This window comes from Lates calcarifer, linkage group LG11, assembly GCF_001640805.2.
Source record: "Lates calcarifer isolate ASB-BC8 linkage group LG11, TLL_Latcal_v3, whole genome shotgun sequence".
NCBI classification, from domain to species: domain Eukaryota; kingdom Metazoa; phylum Chordata; class Actinopteri; family Centropomidae; genus Lates; species Lates calcarifer.
This window is the reverse complement of record NC_066843.1, coordinates 9,260,329-9,277,623: the sequence shown is the minus strand read 5'-3', so window position 1 is coordinate 9,277,623 and position 17,295 is coordinate 9,260,329. Positions and strand designations below refer to the sequence as shown.

General features: G+C 42.1%; 3 protein-coding genes across 4 annotated transcripts; 1 reads left to right on the top strand and 2 right to left on the bottom strand.

The window, feature by feature from the left end:
- Positions 1 to 414: 414 nt before the first annotated feature.
- Positions 415 to 4,632, bottom strand: LOC108902722 (uncharacterized). The gene is made up of 3 exons (XM_018704700.2): positions 4,060 to 4,632; positions 3,415 to 3,532; positions 415 to 2,619 (listed from the first exon to the last, which is right to left on the bottom strand). Exons 1-3 carry the CDS (start codon positions 4,074 to 4,076, stop codon positions 2,398 to 2,400), a joined length of 357 nt encoding a protein of 118 aa, XP_018560216.1. The 5' UTR covers positions 4,077 to 4,632; the 3' UTR covers positions 415 to 2,397.
- Positions 4,633 to 5,409: 777 nt separating this feature from the next.
- hid1a (HID1 domain containing a) lies at positions 5,410 to 13,449 on the top strand. The gene is made up of 19 exons (XM_018704699.2): positions 5,410 to 5,583; positions 6,267 to 6,416; positions 7,471 to 7,641; positions 8,103 to 8,219; positions 8,953 to 9,059; positions 9,197 to 9,313; positions 9,854 to 10,061; positions 10,156 to 10,212; positions 10,303 to 10,443; positions 10,544 to 10,634; positions 10,728 to 10,879; positions 10,982 to 11,060; positions 11,225 to 11,389; positions 11,488 to 11,715; positions 11,862 to 12,013; positions 12,098 to 12,184; positions 12,287 to 12,378; positions 12,511 to 12,669; positions 12,754 to 13,449. The coding sequence occupies exons 1-19, from the start codon at positions 5,518 to 5,520 to the stop codon at positions 12,815 to 12,817; spliced, it is 2,403 nt and encodes an 800-aa protein (XP_018560215.1). The 5' UTR covers positions 5,410 to 5,517; the 3' UTR covers positions 12,818 to 13,449.
- Positions 13,450 to 14,148: 699 nt separating this feature from the next.
- Positions 14,149 to 17,108, bottom strand: LOC108902719 (proton channel OTOP2). Of its 2 annotated transcripts, XM_018704697.2 has the most exons (8): positions 16,853 to 17,108; positions 16,664 to 16,780; positions 15,969 to 16,369; positions 15,751 to 15,887; positions 15,585 to 15,643; positions 15,382 to 15,506; positions 14,493 to 15,298; positions 14,149 to 14,402 (listed from the first exon to the last, which is right to left on the bottom strand). In XM_018704697.2, exons 2-8 carry the CDS (start codon positions 16,714 to 16,716, stop codon positions 14,232 to 14,234), a joined length of 1,752 nt encoding a protein of 583 aa, XP_018560213.1. In that variant the 5' UTR covers positions 16,717 to 16,780; positions 16,853 to 17,108; the 3' UTR covers positions 14,149 to 14,231. The 2 variants fall into 2 exon arrangements, with proteins under 2 accessions (XP_018560213.1, XP_018560212.1); XM_018704696.2 differs by having other exon boundaries at positions 16,664 to 17,108.
- Positions 17,109 to 17,295: the final 187 nt, after the last annotated feature.

Below are 17,295 nucleotides of genomic sequence, written 5' to 3'. Positions count from 1 at the left end.
GGTAACCGTGGTTACGCGTGGTGCATTAATGTATGTAATCTGTTACTGTGTCTGTGACAAGACAAGGACATGTAGTGTGCTAATTAAAGAAACCTTTCACTGCTCCTCCCTTAGACACAGGTCATATCTCATTAATGATGGTCTCAATGCATGGGGAGTCATTCATTACTGGTCATTTGGAGGAAAAAAGGAGGATAGAGGGAATTCCTGTATGCACATAGAGTACATAGCACGCAAACCTAACAAGTATTTCCTCAGTGAGGCACAGTGCGAATAGACCCACACCATCCCAGCATCGCTGTGTTTGAGATTTATTACACAATTTTAGGAAATGCCAAGTGCTGCCTCGACATTTCACCCTGCTATGACTCATTATGCATATGAAAAAAAAAAAAAAACTAAAGAATGCCTTAATTCAAAAACATTAACTTTTATTTTTGAAATGAAGGGATATTTACAAGAAGAAAAAAAAAACAATGGCAGGTTAATGTCATGTACATTACTAAATACAAAAAATATATCATTAAAAAAAATAAACCACATCTTCAAAATGCTTTCATTTCTGACACACCAGTCTGAAAACAAGAAATAGAAATTAAAAAAATAAACAGCTGAGCTTACTCCTGGGATAAAAGTTTCAGTGACAAAACCAATCCCGCTTTGAGAAAAGGAGAGACGCACAGCCTTGCGGTCAGTGCTTGTACCTGGATGTTCAGTGCACGTGGACATTCATACAGCAACCATTGAATGGTAGTGCACAAGCAAAGAGGCTTGCCTGCAATTGAAACAGCATTTTAGTAGCTTCAGTAATATTGCAGACAAAGCCAGGGGAATGTCTTTTTGTTCCCAAAGGCTGTACTGTAACACCCCCTCTGGACTCAAAAGAACTACATTTCCCTACACGCTCGAATGATCGTTGTCATACAGCCCCCAATTTGGAAAAAAAGAAAAAAGATTGCGAAAGCCTACAAAGTTTGGAAGGTTGTAGAGTTCATGGGTGTTACTATTGTTTTCTCTGTATCATAATAATCTAATTATTCTAAATTATTCTCTCATGATCTCAGCAGTAAGCTTTGTTATCTTGGGATCCATTTCGACATAAATCAATCTGTATTCTCACAATTATTAGAAAAGATGCACAAGATCGAGTATTTATCCATCTATTCATAATCCACAAACTATATGCAATCTCGACCTGATATTGCTTTGTGTCCAAGGTCATTACATTGGTAACCATTTCCTAGCTAGCACAGGTGCACCATTGCTCCCTATAAGAGAGTACTATAGTGACATTACATGGGCTCTTCATTTGCTTATAGTTGCATCAGTTTATAATAACGGTATTAAATTCTCATAGATGAGTGCCGACATTTGGCGGCACTGCTGATTATAGAGGATTATTCCAATATCACAATCTGTAGCGTGATCATGAGAAGACCAGAAGGGTAACGTCAAGATCATAAAATGTTGCGCTCACAAGAGTTCATGAAATGTATCTATTACATGATGTGGAGAAAATAAAACATAGAAATCATAATCAAATCATAATTTGAATCTGCACATGGAACTGGATCTGCATCTCAATACACATTAGCACTAATAGTTAAATATGGGATGAATGTGCCAGATCTTTTAACCTCAGGTGAGTGCATTATCTGGTGGGAAATTGCTAAATACGTGCTAAAACCAAATCATGTATTCCATGGCCTGACTCTCCACTACATTTAGCTGAAATCTAATAACAAGATTTTTAAATAATCTATTAACTAACAAAAACAGGACAGAAAACAACTTCCTTGGCCAAGTTAACACCCATGGCTTCTACAGCCCCCTGTAAAGGGGTCCCTGTCTGAATATGAAAACAAATGAGCAGTCCAAGACAAGTGCAAATCCTCCCTGAGACTGGTCCGTGTACTCACACAGACATCAGATTCGGCATAAAACAACCAAGTACCCTACTAGGAGACTAAACAGGTCACACGCTGACCGGCCTAAAATTGTGTTTGGTGCCATTTGTGCAGCTCCAGTAGCACTGCTTTCATACAACATTTAAGACAAAACACAGGGATACATCATCATCAATCAGTCACTATAAAGGCTCGTAGAGCAGCATGTAAACCAGACTGGTCAGAAATTAAGTGGATCACAAAAAAATGTTGAAGTGGATCACACAGTTATTATTGCTAAAATGATTATCACTTTGATTTATTTGAATGATGAACACCCTCCAGATACCTGACCAGGAGCTGGTCTCCATCCACAGATATGTAGAGCTGTGAGATATCACAGTAACTGGAGATGGGTGGGGAAGAGCTGAGTGAAGTGATTCAGCATGTGGTGCTCCGACATGCTTCAGGGACTCGGTCCTCTGATGGCTGGCAGAGGGACATCAAGTCATCATGTGTCTCTGAGCTGGCCTCTGCTCTGCAGGCTCTGGAAGTGGGCTTCTTTCAGGATGCGGTTGATCTGCAGGTAGGACACCAGGTTTGTAGGGCCAGCCAGTTCTGAGGGGTCACCAGAGCTGAGGGGACTGCAAGGGCCGACAACACACTGACTACTACAGCTCCCAGCTGCATGTTCTGGACTGCTGATGCTGCTGCTGCTCTCACTGTTGGATGACTGAAATGCAGATGTCAACATTAGCAGTATGCTGGGAAACCTCTTCCATTGTTTATGACCAGAGATATGAATTTGTCAACAGCCAGAGGTTCTGCAATCACACTGAACCGGCTCCGGATACAAGGAAGAAAATGGATGGATGGATGGATGGATGGATGGAAGGATTTCATTTTGGTGTCTGAGACACCCCATAACACCCTGACAAAAAACACACAACATGCAATTCTGGCATGAATGCAAAAACAAAACTGTTGATCATAGGTTACTATAATCAACATTTTTGAGCAATGATTGCGAGAATTTTTTCCCATGATCTCCTGTTGATCAGTGAAAGTGAAAAGGAGTTGTGAGAAATTAAGTAATATTGTGGTACAAGATGCTCTTTTTTTATCCTGTTTGTCACTATCAGTGACATCTAAAATCCAGTTACAGTCTTGACTAATAATGTCCATAACTACCTATTTATTTATGCTCACTGTTACCACCAGGAAAAATAAACAAACACATAAAGCAGAGTAAAGTACTGCATGACTTGTCTTCAGTTGTTGTCACCAAATTTGATTTCCACTCATGAGTACATGCAGCATAGATAACACAGGATGACAGTCTTTAAAGCTGTCAGTGCATACACCACTTGGTAATAAATCTGTGTGAACAGAAAACAGACAACTAAAAAGGCATCAATGTATCTTGTTTTTTCTTTTTTGGTTCTAAGCAGTGAACCGACTGCTTGCCCAGCTTCTGTCTCAGATTGCTTAGTGTTAATATTTTATGTCCACTGACACTTGTTTGTACCTCAGAGTCCCAGGCATCCCGGCCTGGCTCAGGAGAGAGAGGATGAGCTCCAGTCTGCCTTTTGGCTTGGGGCACCAGGTGGCCACTCTCCTCATCACCACCACTGCGCTGCCGTTTCCTGTTTGGGCACAAACAGATAGACGTTTTAAAACACACAGACGCATGTATATATGCTACTGGTCACATATGAATGAATAGTCTCACTAATCTGTTAGAAATCTGGAGGCATCATTTGAGATCAGAGTACCCCTAAGGAAGGCTGGTAGATTTGAGAGCGAGCATTATCTATCCACTCTAATCTGATTCTGCCACAGTGTATACATAATGCTATACTGCCATATCATTAAACGTTAAAGCCACTACATAATGCTGTTCACTGCACTGCAAGCTGTCGTTACTGTACCCAACACAAGCTAGCAATGTTACCACCGGTAAAACAACGAGAACGGGGAAAGTCTATTATAGTTATCTTGTTGGTGTAACAAATGCACCACCAACTGCTGATCGCGTGCGTAAGTCCAAATCATGTTAGCATAATGAACATTGTTTTAAATGACTGCTGAGAGCGGCTAATAAGGGCCACAGATAACGATACTTCACTATTTGTTTCAAAAACACTTGACAGTAACTATATGTCTTACTCACCTGTTTTCAGTCAACATATGATGACAGTGAAATGAATCACGACGACTTTCCTTTTTTGTATATGTTCTGATCAGACTCGACGACAACGGCTGGTTGATGTTATCAACTTGTTAATGTAGCTTGTTTCCGGTCAGTCGATGGCCTATCACCTGAGTTAACTACACTAGCTAATTACACTGAGTAATGACGTGGTGATATCAGTCATTATGGCAACACCTGGCAAAATTATCAGCTACAGCGAATAACTAGACATGTACTGTTAAACTGCAAAAGGGTCGGCCGCTAACGGGCCAGCTAGTTAACAAGCCAGCCTCGAACGCTTTATCATTGGTTACAAGCTAACGCTAACGTCACCGCTTGCTAACCTTCTTAGCTGTTCTTAATTAGCTAGCTGACTACAGCACATACTGCAGAAATCGCGTAGTTTCATTCATGCACGGCTAACAATATTCGTACCGCAGAAAAAAGTAAAACTACAGTTCTTTTAGCTCAATTTAGCTAGCGATATTAGCCTGACTTCGACCTCAGCCAACCGCGGCAGTTGTGTTTACATGGCACTGCGGCTGCGCAGGGACCGGTGATGCTGCTTTTAGGGACTGTCGGACACATTATATGTTTGTTATGCTAGTTGGCGATTTACAGTATAGTATCCCATGGCTCCGGTGATGTCAAGTGTAGTCAGCACAATACTTACAAAAATAATTATGGTAACCAAAGTGGTGGATCCTGTTACTTTTCTGTAGGTTACACGTATGTTACAAAGGTACACTAATTTCGGAAAGAAAATAGGAGCTTACGAGTAGCACATGAAGGCAGCATTAAAAAAAACACTGGCGCAGTTTTTAGTGCAATAGTCTACAAGAAAGCCGACCACTAATTCAATATTTTACTGAACTTTGCTGAACGGCATGAGTTTATTAATTTGTGTCCTGCTATTAAAATGTGATTACTCTTAATCAGACGCCCCAGTCGACAAATATTGGCCTATGGCCTGATTTAGTATGAATTTTCCCAAAAGATGTCGCTGTTTACCACAGAACGGTTTAATTCGAGATATTGGCGTTGGATGTAATAATTGCTTTAAGGGTTCATAATACCTAACTGTGTGCAATTTAAGAAAAAGATAAATAATGTAACAGTCAGTGCGCGATCATCTCCCGATAAAACCTTTACTGCTATTTTATAAGTATGGAATTATTTCCAGCTTAATGATATCAGAAAAATATATTGTTTTGTTTATAGCAGTTAGAATGCTCCAAACAAATACATCCAACTGAACTAAGTGGTTGACATCTTCCCAACCCGGAAGTTACACCCTGTGGTGCAGCCCGTCCAGCCAACCAATAGTGTAAAAAAAAAAAAAACGCCTCCGCCAATGACTCAAGCGAAGGACGGAGGTGAGATTATCAGGGATCCTCAGTAGCAGCGGTCCTGTTAGTATAAAGGGAAATAATCGCAATGGGCAGCACTGACTCAAAACTGAACTTCAGGAAGGCGGTAATTCAGCTGACAACCAAAACACAGGTAAATGCGCTTCTATTCACTTGGATAAAATGATTACATAGAGAGACAGAGCGAATGAGCGCACTGGAGAGCATCACCGAGATGAGATAATGCTTTTCATGTGGCAGCAAAAAACAAACAACCTCAAATTGTCTCATGTTGCATACAGCGTTTTTAATCATGGTTGAATTATCTTTACGTGATTTAAATGTTTATAAGGTCGATGTAAAAGACCGCATGAACCGAACTCCAAACAGATCGCAATTGTCATAAACTGTTGGATTAAATGACGGTCGATTTTACGATGCAGATTACCGTAAACCTTCATTCAGCCTGTACATGTTTAGTTTTGACGATAGAATAAACGATGGCGTAGCTGAATCTAAGCTGGTGACGTAGGTCTCGAAATGACCACGTTTGCAGATGCGGCAGGTGGACTGTGCTTAGATCACTGTGCCAGATAACGCTTCCTCGCTGTTGCTAGAACAGAGGTTGTGTTTACATTGCCATTAGGCAGGCATTGGGGGAGCTGTGTTGTACAAGACTTAACAACCATGTATGCATTATGATGAAAAGCGCCTATTGGTATTATAATGCACTGCACTGCAATGCAAATATCTATTGTATTTGAAATCTCACTGACATGAAATGCTCCCTTTGGCTCAGTTATAAGGGAACTGAAATGCAAACATTCTTTTCTATAGCCAGTGGAAGCCACAGACGATGCCTTCTGGGACCAGTTCTGGGCAGACACCACCACCACGGTCCAGGATGTTTTTGCACTGGTGCCAGCTGCAGAGATAAGAGCTGTTCGAGAGGAGTCCCCATCAAATTTAGCAACCCTCTGCTACAAGGTAGAAGTCACGGAAAACGCCACTGACATCTGTGCAGCATGATGTTTTTGTGATGTGGGAGATTAAATTGCACGGGGACATGTTTACATTAAAGCTACCTCATGGAATAATAATATTTTAAAACAATGCACCCGACACTTGTGTCCGTCAGCAAGGCCTCATGCTCTTAAATGTGGGAATGAGTGAGTCAACTCCCCTTCCTTTCCCCTTGCTTCCTGTCTCTTGCTCCCAGCTTCCATTTGAAGCTGCCTATCAGAAACAAAACAGACATACTGGGTACATGCAGCCTAATTAAATAAAGAGGACGAGAAGAGAGCCCTTGAAGCTGAGCTGATTCAAAGGGGTTTGTTAACTATTTTGGACACCGGCTGCAGCGTGCTGTTGATTAAATGTAGATAATGAATAATTTTCAACAGTAAATGGATGTTACAGGCCCAAAACAACAGCACACGTCCCAGTTGTTTTGGGGCAAACAAAGTGTAGATATGCAGTGTACTTTCCAGTGTAAATGACAGGAAGAACATACAGTCTTTAATGACCAATTACGAACTGCTGTTGATCCAACTGCAGCTACTGCAGCCACTGCGTCATGTTTACTGACCCAAACAAAATCAAGACACTTAAGCATTGTTGACAGTTGCCTTTGCTCGATGTTGCATCTTTGTGCTCCAAGAACAAAGGCATAGCAAATGAGAAATATTATAAGAATTTGTTCACTGTAGAGGTTTTTCTTCTCTGCTCATATGATCAGACTCATTGGGATGTTTAAAAAATAGTATTACCATAATTTCTAATGGAAAAACATGCCTGAAACTAACATGTGTGTTGTCATACTATGCATGTTGACTGGGTAATGCCTCATTAACCAGATGAGAACTAGCACTAGTGTTGCTGAAGCAAATTGGATCACTGAAATTGACTTAAAAACACAATACCAAGCTTTATCTGTGTGACATAAAACAATCTTAACAGTGTGCCTGGCTGAGAAGAGGTCTCCATGCCATACATACTCACTCTCACGTTCCTCCTGTGGTCATGTTTCCTGACTTCTCAGGCTGTGGAGAAGCTGGTGCAGGGTGCAGAGTCTGGCTGCCCCACAGAGAGGGAGAAGCAGGTGATCCTGAACTGCACCCGCATCCTGACCCGCATCCTTCCCTACATCTTTGAGGACCAGGACTGGAGAGGATTCTTCTGGTCAACGGTGCCCGGTGCTGGACGGGCTGGGGTGAGTGGGCGCAGAAAAGAAAGGAGCTTATTTTAACACAAAACAGGCTTTTTAATCACTCTCATCAGACAGTGACGTAAGATGCTTTTGTCTGTTACTAAAAATATAGTAGCTCAGTTACAAAAATACAGTGTTCTCATCAGGCTTCTCAGATGCTTACTCACTTCAGTAATAGAATATAATGAGTGCATCAAGTCTATCCTTTTCATGACTATATATCTTTCACTCAGCAGATCATTTAAATTGGTTTCCTCATTCAAGTTGTAAGGAGGTATATTATCCTTTTTTCCTGTAGAGCAGGAAATATAATGCTGGAAGTTAATGTAAGCTGCACTGAGTCATTTCCTCCAAGCCATGAACACTTTTAAATTTGACCATTTATGCCACTTTACTCAATGAATGGTAGAGAATGATGTTCAACATTCTAAATCTAGGCTCATAAATATGTCCTTCCTTTCCAGACAGATGAGCTGGATGATGACGATGGGGCTCGACCACTGGCCGAGTCCCTGCTTTTGGCTATCGCTGACCTGCTCTTCTGCCCTGACTTCACTGTGCACAGCCACAAGAGAGGCCCAGTGAGTAGTCAGTGTCAAAAACACTATGCACACACTATGACAATAGTGGAACATGGGTATGCAAACATCTTGCATTTTTCCCTTGTCATATTTTTGGAGCGCTGCTTCCTTCTTCCTGGTCTAAAGTTGCTCAACTAACCTGTCACCCAAGATTCTCTGAGGAGAAGAGATCATTGTCACCAGGAAGAACTCCTTGTCCTTCATGAGTAATGACTTGCCTGTTAGACTACAACTTGAGTGCTCTTTAGGGGTTAAAACCTGTCTGGTAAATTGCAGTATATTATGCTCATTGTTTCCCCATCACTTTACTATTTCTGCCCTAAACAGGCATCATGGAAAATGGACTCAAATAGCCTCCAGGGAACTTGAGAGAAAGTTACTGTGACAGAATGGGTTGTTTGTTCTTTAAAACAAACTTATGTTTTCTGATAGTGCTAAAGCACAAACAAGTGTAAGTGTAAGGAAGTGGAAAATTAAGGCTGCTTGGGCTGCGGTGGTGGACAAAGCTTGACTTTGGAGACAGGTGTGCACATCCCATTTCTTACCAACAGTCTCTGTTTAACAGTTAAAGTAATGTTTTTGTTGCCCAACCTTCACCATACATTACGACCATGGTGTTTTCTGATTCCTCTCTTGCAGCATTAAACAACCTAATATGTCCTTTAGGTTTAAGGAGTTCTGAAAAATGCTAATTGATACATTGAATAAAATAATTTGTTGTTGCCCTGTCTAGGACTCGGTAGAGAACATGCAGTCCATAGACAGCTGTGAATACATCTGGGAGGCAGGGGTGGGCTTTGCACAGTCCCCACCTCTCAACTACATCCATGATCTGAATAGGTGAGTCAGCTGGCCGTGTCCAGCTGTGCTTGGCAGCATATGTGTCACAAACAGTCTTTACTTTGTCATCTACATGTTGGATTGACAGACCTTTTGCTTTTGTCCATCTTTATGTCTTTGTCTCTGACTCTCTTTAGGACCGAGTTGCTAAGATTGTTACTAACCTGCTTCTCTGAGGCCATGTACCTGCCTCCCTCATCCGACAACAGTGTGCTCAACCCTTGGGTGACTTTCTTCTGCTCTACAGAAAATAGGTGATGTACAAAACTACATATGTGATGATGTGCACCCATTAAACTGTCAATGTGATTTTTTTAAAAAATTAGAGTTAAAATGGCATATGAAGTAAAACCTTGATTATATGAGTTGACAATAATGTGAATGGACAGAAGCAGAATACGAAGAGGTTTACTTACAAGGTTTTCTAAGAGCTTTCAACCACATCTCATGATCTTTATCAAAAGTTGAGTTAGCTCAGTTACCATGGAGATGGTTTGGCTCAGTTGTCAGTGAGATGTGGATGAAATTTCAGAAATAAAAGCTTGTAAGATGACCTTAACTTTTTTTTATCCTTTTCTTGCCAACTACTATTTCCAAAGTCAAGAAATGACTGCTCACGTGTCCCTGTACTGCCACATTATTTTATATTTATGTAGATGTTTCTGTGGTGACTAGAATAGGACATTTCATTATAAATGACATATTAAAATTGTCAACTCTTTTCATGTAATACCAGCTAGAGACTCACAGATGCAAATGATTTGCTGACATGGTCTCTGTGTTTTTGTCTCCAGACATGCTCTGCCTCTGTTCACCTCTCTGCTGAACGTGGTGTGTGCTTATGATCCAGTGGGCTACGGCATCCCGTACAACCACTTGCTCTTCTCTGACTACCGGGAGCAGCTGGTGGAGCAAGCTGTGCAGGTCCTTATTGTGACACTGGAGCACGACGGAGGGGTTCCTCACCGCCCTGCCTCCCCATCCAGCATGGAGGAACAAGAAGTATGACACTAAGAACAGAGGGAGAAAAAAAAGTCAGATGACTATGTAGCATGTGTTTAATGTCATTTAAATAAATCTCTGTATCTTTGTGCAGTCTACAGGCCCCGAAAACCTGTTTGTGAATTATTTGTCAAGGATTCACAGAGAGGAGGTACTCATATCATTATTGTTGTAAAAAATGCAGAGATTTTCCCCGTAAAGGTCACGTGTCCAAAGTTTCTTGTGTTCTCCCATTTGGCAGGACTTTGACTTTGTATTGAAGGGCCTAGCTCGTCTGCTGACCAACCCTTTGACTCAGACTTACCTGCCCAACTCCACAAAGAAAATCCAATTCCACCAAGAGCTGTTGGTTCTCTTCTGGAAGCTGTGTGACTTCAATAAGGTTGGCAAGGAGTATAATAGGGAGTCTCCTCAGCCAGATGAGGCATTAAAAGTCTGTGCTGTCTTTATTCATCACTGTCCCCTTTGTGTTTCCATGGTAGAAGTTCCTGTTTTTTGTCCTGAAGAGCAGCGATGTGCTGGATATTCTGGTTCCGATACTCTACTACCTGAATGATGCCAGGGCTGACCAGTGTAAGCCTCATCCCAATGTTACCATTCTCCTTGCAGCTAACAAGCCTCTGCCTCTCCTGTGCATTAATTCTGATGTGTTCTCCTCCGGTGCAGCCCGTGTCGGACTCATGCACATTGGCGTGTTCATTCTGCTGCTGTTGAGCGGGGAGAGAAACTTTGGCGTGCGCTTGAACAAGCCCTACTCCATCCATGTGCCTATGGACATCCCGGTGTTCACAGGGACTCATGCCGACCTGCTTATAGTGGTGAGACTCAGCTACATTACATCACCTGAAATAGCAGTGCTCTTTATTGCTGGCTAATTAAAAAACAGTCCATGCTCACAGCTGTCACTGTTTGTTTTATAGGTGTTTCACAAGATTATCACCACAGGCCACCAGCGTCTCCAACCGCTGTTTGACTGCCTGCTCACCATTGTTGTAAACGGTGAATTGCTTTGGTGCCATCTGCTGGACAATGCACAGATTTGATTTGCAACCAGCTACTATAAAGTTTTGATATCATAAAAATAGAGTTGTCACTTTTTATATTTTCATTAGAATTAAAAATGACATGTCAATTATATTATATTTTTTCTGCTTGTTCTGCAGTGTCTCCCTACTTGAAGAGCCTGTCAATGGTGGCAGCCAACAAACTGCTCCACCTGCTGGAGGCCTTCTCCACCAGCTGGTTCCTGTTCTCAGCAGCCCAGAACCATCACCTTGTATTCTTCCTTCTTGAGGCTTTTAACAATATTATCCAGTACCAATTTGATGGTGAGAGAAAGCTTGACAGAGTCGGAGTATCAGAAAGGGTTTTGCAGCTTTCATGTACACACATCTTGTTATAAATCTGTCCACTCATTCGCCTGCAGGAAACTGCAACCTGGTGTACGCCATCATCCGCAAACGTAACGTGTTCCACCAGCTGGCCAACCTGCCCTCCGATCCTGCTTCCATTCAGAAGGCTTTGCAGAGGAAGAGGAAGTCGCCAGATGTCATTTCGCGCACAAGCTCCCAGGAGACTGTATCCATGGAAGGCTCTCACCCTGCTGTGCCAGCGGAGCCTGGTACACTGAAGGCCAGTCTGGTTGCCATGCCAGGTACTGACTCTGTATGCTGTGTGGATGTTATTCTTAAAGTGTTAAACTGGGTTATCGGTCAACTTACTGACTGCGGGGGTAGGTATCTGTCGTGTACACAAGCAAATTTTTTTGCATGGTTTTCTGTGATTTATGGTTTCCTGCAGGCATTGACAAGCTCACAGAGAAGTCGCAGGTGTCAGAGGACGGCACCATGGTGTCTGTCCCAAAGACAGATTCCCCACACACTGTCTCCCCAGACCAAAGTGTAGCCGCCGGGACCAGTGATACAGAGTCAAACTCAGGCAGAGATAATGAGGTAAGTGTGTGTGCGCATTTGTGTGCATATGTTTGTTTAAAAGCATATGTCATGTTGGTTAAATCTATTTCTTCATGTTATCAGGATGTTTTCTACACTGAAGCAGAAATGGAGAGAAGACGTTTGTCAAGCGCATCCTCAACATCGTTTTGGGCTCCCACACCAGAATGGGTCTGTTGCATCTTTTCCTCTCATCCATCCCCTTATTTTTTGAAATATGTTGGACATTTGGCAGAATGAGTGACTGATCCAGATTTACCTCTTCTGCCCTAGGTGCTTTCCTGGAAGTGTAAGCTACCCCTGCAGACAATCATGCGTCTTCTGCAAGTGTTAGTTCCCCAGGTGGAGAAGATCTGCATCGACAAGTATGTAAACACTTCTATTCCTTTTACAGTTTGAATGTAAAAGCCATATATTGGCTGACATTCTTCTGAAATATTACCAGAATGTGTGCGTGTGTGTGTTTTTTTTTCAAGTGTGCTCATGTTTCTCTGCAGGGGTTTGACAGATGAATCAGAGATCTTGAAGTTTCTCCAGCACGGCACATTAGTGGGCCTGCTGCCAGTCCCTCACCCCATCCTCATCAGAAAGTATCAGGCCAACGCAGGCACTGCCATGTGGTTTCGCACCTACATGTGGGGTGTCGTCTATTTGCGGTGAGTCAGACATAAGAGCTGAGCAGTATGCAAATAGTCGTCTTTCTGTGCTGACTAAATCTTATATCTTTTTTTTTTAAACAGCAATGTGGACCCTCCTATCTGGTATGACACTGATGTCCGCCTCTTTGAGATTCAGAGAATGTAGACAGAAGGCTTTTTGACTGAGAAAAAAACATGGGACTGTTCACCGCCAGGATTCCTCTTCCCTTCAGTATCTGCTGGTAAACCTCACTGTGTTTAACTTGCCACCGTAATCATCGTCTTCATAATGCTTGCCCCCTCTAACACCACTGACTTGGGTAGGGAGACTCATTCAGATGATAACGCTGAGATTAAGAGGACAGATGATCAAGTTTTCCCATATACAACTGTGTTTGTACATTTCTTCAGACCTCAAGACCACAGAATGTCTGTCGAAGCACTGAGATGAAGCTGAGGCTCTTGTCTTGACAGCATAGATGTGAAAGAGGAAATATTAACTTTTCAGTCAGATTTGTTATAGAAGAGATGGTGCTTTCCAACAGAAGCTTGTAACATATCTTGGATAGGACAATATTGGTGTTTCATGTTGTTGTACTTGCCATGCTTTAAAGTGAACTTGCACTTTTTTTTGAGTTGTCTGTTATTATGGTTGTAGTTTGTGATAATGTCACTTTTGGAGACAATGATACAGATTGTATGTTTTTATGTATATGATGGCTGGCTATGCTTATAATGCTTGATGGTGAAAATTGTATTTTCCTTAAATTTTCCTTAAAATATATATTGATAACCATCTCTGAAGTCTACATTAGTCACATTATTGAACAGTGTGTTGAAGCAATATAAATGATTCAGTCAACAGTTACTCTTTGGTGTATACTCAAAGCACACCATCAATATTAACAGCACAACTATTGTATATTCTTACTTTATCCACCTTCTTTATGTAGCTTAGCCACACCATGCTTTGTTAAATAAAAGCTGGACTTTTACACCTTGACCACTAGGTGGCAGCCACACATCTCCCTCCACAGCATCAATCAGCTATGGTTTGACTTTTAAAGGGCACATTTATACTGACACCTTTTCCCAGAAATCTCTCTGCAGCAACATATAGCTTACATATCAGGTGCTATATATAAATACTGCTATGGATTTTTTCAGTATCAGATTTCAGCTTGGGTCATGTCTTTTTTTGGTGTTTGCTAGACCAGTGCCTGCCAACCTGGAGGAAATCAGGAGATTTTAGAGATGTGAGATGATTATCAGTTGCAGATACCTTTGAAAGAAATCTGTTCTGCAAGACAAAATTGTAATACTGGATACTTATACACCACAGTGTCTCTAAATATCGCATGCAAACTACAAAATGTGTAGTGCTGCTGCAGCACATCATGAGCACATGACCTTATATAAATATAAATTAATTTGGGAATTTAAATGTTTTGGAAGCCAGTTGACAGCTAATGACAACTAATACACAACAACTTTTTTTGTAAGTTAAAATTTATTAATACAACAACTTAAACATCTAATATATAAAATAGGCTATCATAAAATTACTCAAATGGGTTCAGCTAAGAGATTAGGTACACCTCAAACAGACTGGCGACTGAGTGCATGCGGTAGAAGATTCCAAAAGGAAGTCCAATATTCACAATAGCAGCCCACATTGTGAAGTTGTAGAATTTTATCTCGGTGGGATGATCAAACTGGGGGCGAGCACCAAATGCAGGCATGATCCACAGCTGTTAATACATAATACAGTGAATAAGCAGGAAACACAAAACTGGGTCTGTTGTAGTTAATGTAAGAAAATAAGCATAAATATAACTTACAATGATGTTAGCAAGCAGCAGAAAAGCACAGACTTCCTTCAGAGCTCTTCTCTTCCAATTTGGCTTATCAGTTGCTGAAGTCAGGAAGTAGCTGGATTTATTGCTCTCCATTACAATGCTCATCTCCATATGTTCCTGGAGGGCGTGAGCGTTTGTGTGCAGAGCTGCTTCCTGCATCACGTGGAAGGGCTCTCGATGCAGGCCTTCAATGATGAAGTAGTTCTGGAGGCCGAGCTGGAGCACCATCAGCACAGCCCAGGCCAGGTTGAGGGCATTCAGGTAGCCCCTGGCTCCTGTCGCCACCAGAGCCACAATGGTGAAATAGCTGATGATGAACTGTCCCATCGAGGCTCCCACCAGCAGTCCCATGTCCAGGCTTCGAGTGGGGTTTTTCTCCGATACATGCTCCCTGCGGTCCAGCCTGTAGACAATGCAGCCAGTTGCAGCAGAGATGGACATCAGGCTCACTATCAGTATGTTCATGATAAAATGAATCAGCAAGGCCTTGTTTCTCCTTTTCTTGTCTTCTTCTAGTATGTCCAACTCATACACTATAAACGTTACAAGTCCTGCCACCACCAGAAGTATTCCCGTTAAGGGTCCCAAACACACATCCTTTGGACGGAACTTCACATTGTGGTGGTTGTGATCCTCTGCTAGTCGACCCACGTTCTTCCACATGACGTAGGCCATGGCAGAAGCAAAGAGGCTGTACTCTATGTTGAAGGGGTACAGGTAGTAGAAGGCCTCTTTGAAGGTGTCGCACGCAGAGTGACTGCATTTACACTTCTTATCACTATAGCTGGCTGTAATTGGGAAGAACAGTTGAGTATTTTTTTCTTTAACAGCAACCATGAATGACCTGATTAGAAGTGATAAACACAGATACCTCTGTACATCTTATGTGTGACACTGAAATTAAAATCAGGAATCTCAGTTTGATGAATAGATTCCTCAGTCACTGCTGCCATCCACACCACCAGGTTAGTTGAAAGTGTAAGAGTAAGCCCACACCTGAAAGAGTGAGACAATGAGCACATCCTGCAAGATTTAAAAGTATTGCATTGACTGCGATGAATAAAGATCATTTACCGTGTAAAATTTGTGTGTATTTGCACGCAGTCCTTCACATGAACCCACAGGAAGTATGTCTAAAACAAAACAGGTTCTGTTGAGTTTTTCTCCATTTCATCCGAAGTACAAATATGGCTGCATGATGTTGGAATACATAAGCAAAATGTTCTTAAAATGCAACAACCTGGACAAACAAAAATACAGCTTGCACCACAGGGAAGGCAACTTTAACAGCTGAGTCGCAGTGAAGGTAGCCCACATAGTTGGCAATCTTGAATACGTCCATGAGTAGACTGAGCAGGCCGAACAGCACAAGTCCAACTGTGATATAAAACATAATCAGAGGGATTAAGCTTTGAAACAATATTCATCTAAAAAACAGAGACCAAAGAGAGTTCTCACCTTTGAGCCACACGGACCCCGCATGGCTGTCCTTGAATGAGACCGCATGATCCTTCCGAGAGGTGAAGGCTATGTAAAAGACCATCCACAACATGGTGAGGAGGAGGAGAATGATGAGGAAGATTTGCCGGTGCACAGCAGTGATGGCCACACTGCTGAAGGCGCTACCGCTGACCAGAGCGCAGCCCAGGATCAGGATGTTGATGCAGATGATGCCAGACAGGAGCCATCCGCCACCGTGGTGTGCCCTCTCCATCACCACCTCCACATGGTGGACGCCCTCTCTCATGGCCTCCGCACTGGGAGGACAGGAAGGACTGGGTAGATGTTGGATGTTTTCCAGTTGCGCTGCTGTTTCTATGTTGGATGGATGGGCCTCCACAACATCATTTGGTGTTTTTCTACAAAGTACACGTGTTATTCAGGTGATTTGCTTGCAATAAAAGGGCAATAGAGGACTGGGTTACCATCTGAGAAATACAACATACTTTTATAATGCCACTAAGGATTATCATAGGCCAAGATAAGCACTGTAAAAACAAAGCGTACCATAGTAAAACTGCAAGATTCTTGTTTATGACTGAACTTGTCCTTTCCTTCTAAATAAGAGGCTTTGTGGGTATACATAGTTAAGAGTATATATTAGCTTTACACTGTTGACTTCGACAAACTTAAATGCATCGTCGCAAATTTACCTAGAGAAAAGTTTGTTGCAGGTCCGGAACATCTGCTGAGCTACAGTTTTCATGATGTCCTTTCGACCAAATGGGAGATTGCGGGCCACGATACCGTCAGAGGCAGGTCTTAGGACACTACAGACACGTTAAAATTAATGTAAGGACATTAAAGGAGATAAACCGAGAGTTGGAGAATAGAAAGATCACCTAGCATTCCTCTTTCTGCAGATCAGATTGCACAGAAAGCATGGCGCACCGGACAAGGTGCAGTAAATGAGGAAAAACAGGTGTAGTTAGTTTCAGCTAATCAGTCGTTCTCGTTTCTCACCCCGCACCCACGGCGCTCCTCTGACTTCTAGGAGCGAGGGGGTGGGGGGTTCAGTTCCCATGACCACCTCCTGTGTTTCCGACTTTCCGATTCTCCTTTGGCCACTTTGTATTGTTTTTCCACGTAAACAACATCTCTAATAGCCTGCAACTGTGACCCAGGTTAGACACCGCCTCAGGGGAAATAATTCAAGTTATTTATTTATCTTTTTTTTTTTTTAATTGCATAATCCTGGCAGCCGGTACAAGAAGCAGACTCTATTGGGATTATTGAGTTGCTTGAACATCTTTGCTGAGTGAAAACCTGACTGGAGACATTTGAA

Bases quoted from the DNA above. Each gene is read 5' to 3' on its own strand.
- LOC108902722 (XM_018704700.2), bottom strand. The intron at 2,620-3,414 runs GTACAAACAAGT...TCTGCATTTCAG, and splicing joins GGGATGCCTGGGACTCTGAG to TCATCCAACAGTGAGAGCAG.
- LOC108902719 (XM_018704696.2), bottom strand. From the start codon at position 16,716: ATGAAAACTGTAGCTCAGCAGATGTTCCGGACCTGCAACAAACTTTTC. The intron at 16,370-16,663 runs GTAAATTTGCGA...TGTACTTTGTAG, and splicing joins TGCAACAAACTTTTCTCTAG to AAAAACACCAAATGATGTTG. The intron at 15,644-15,750 runs GTTGTTGCATTT...GTTTTGTTTTAG, and splicing joins CTGTATTTTTGTTTGTCCAG to ACATACTTCCTGTGGGTTCA.
- hid1a (XM_018704699.2), top strand. From the start codon at position 5,518: ATGGGCAGCACTGACTCAAAACTGAACTTCAGGAAGGCGGTAATTCAG. The intron at 5,584-6,266 runs GTAAATGCGCTT...TCTTTTCTATAG, and splicing joins AGCTGACAACCAAAACACAG to CCAGTGGAAGCCACAGACGA. The intron at 10,213-10,302 runs GTACTCATATCA...CCCATTTGGCAG, and splicing joins CAAGGATTCACAGAGAGGAG to GACTTTGACTTTGTATTGAA.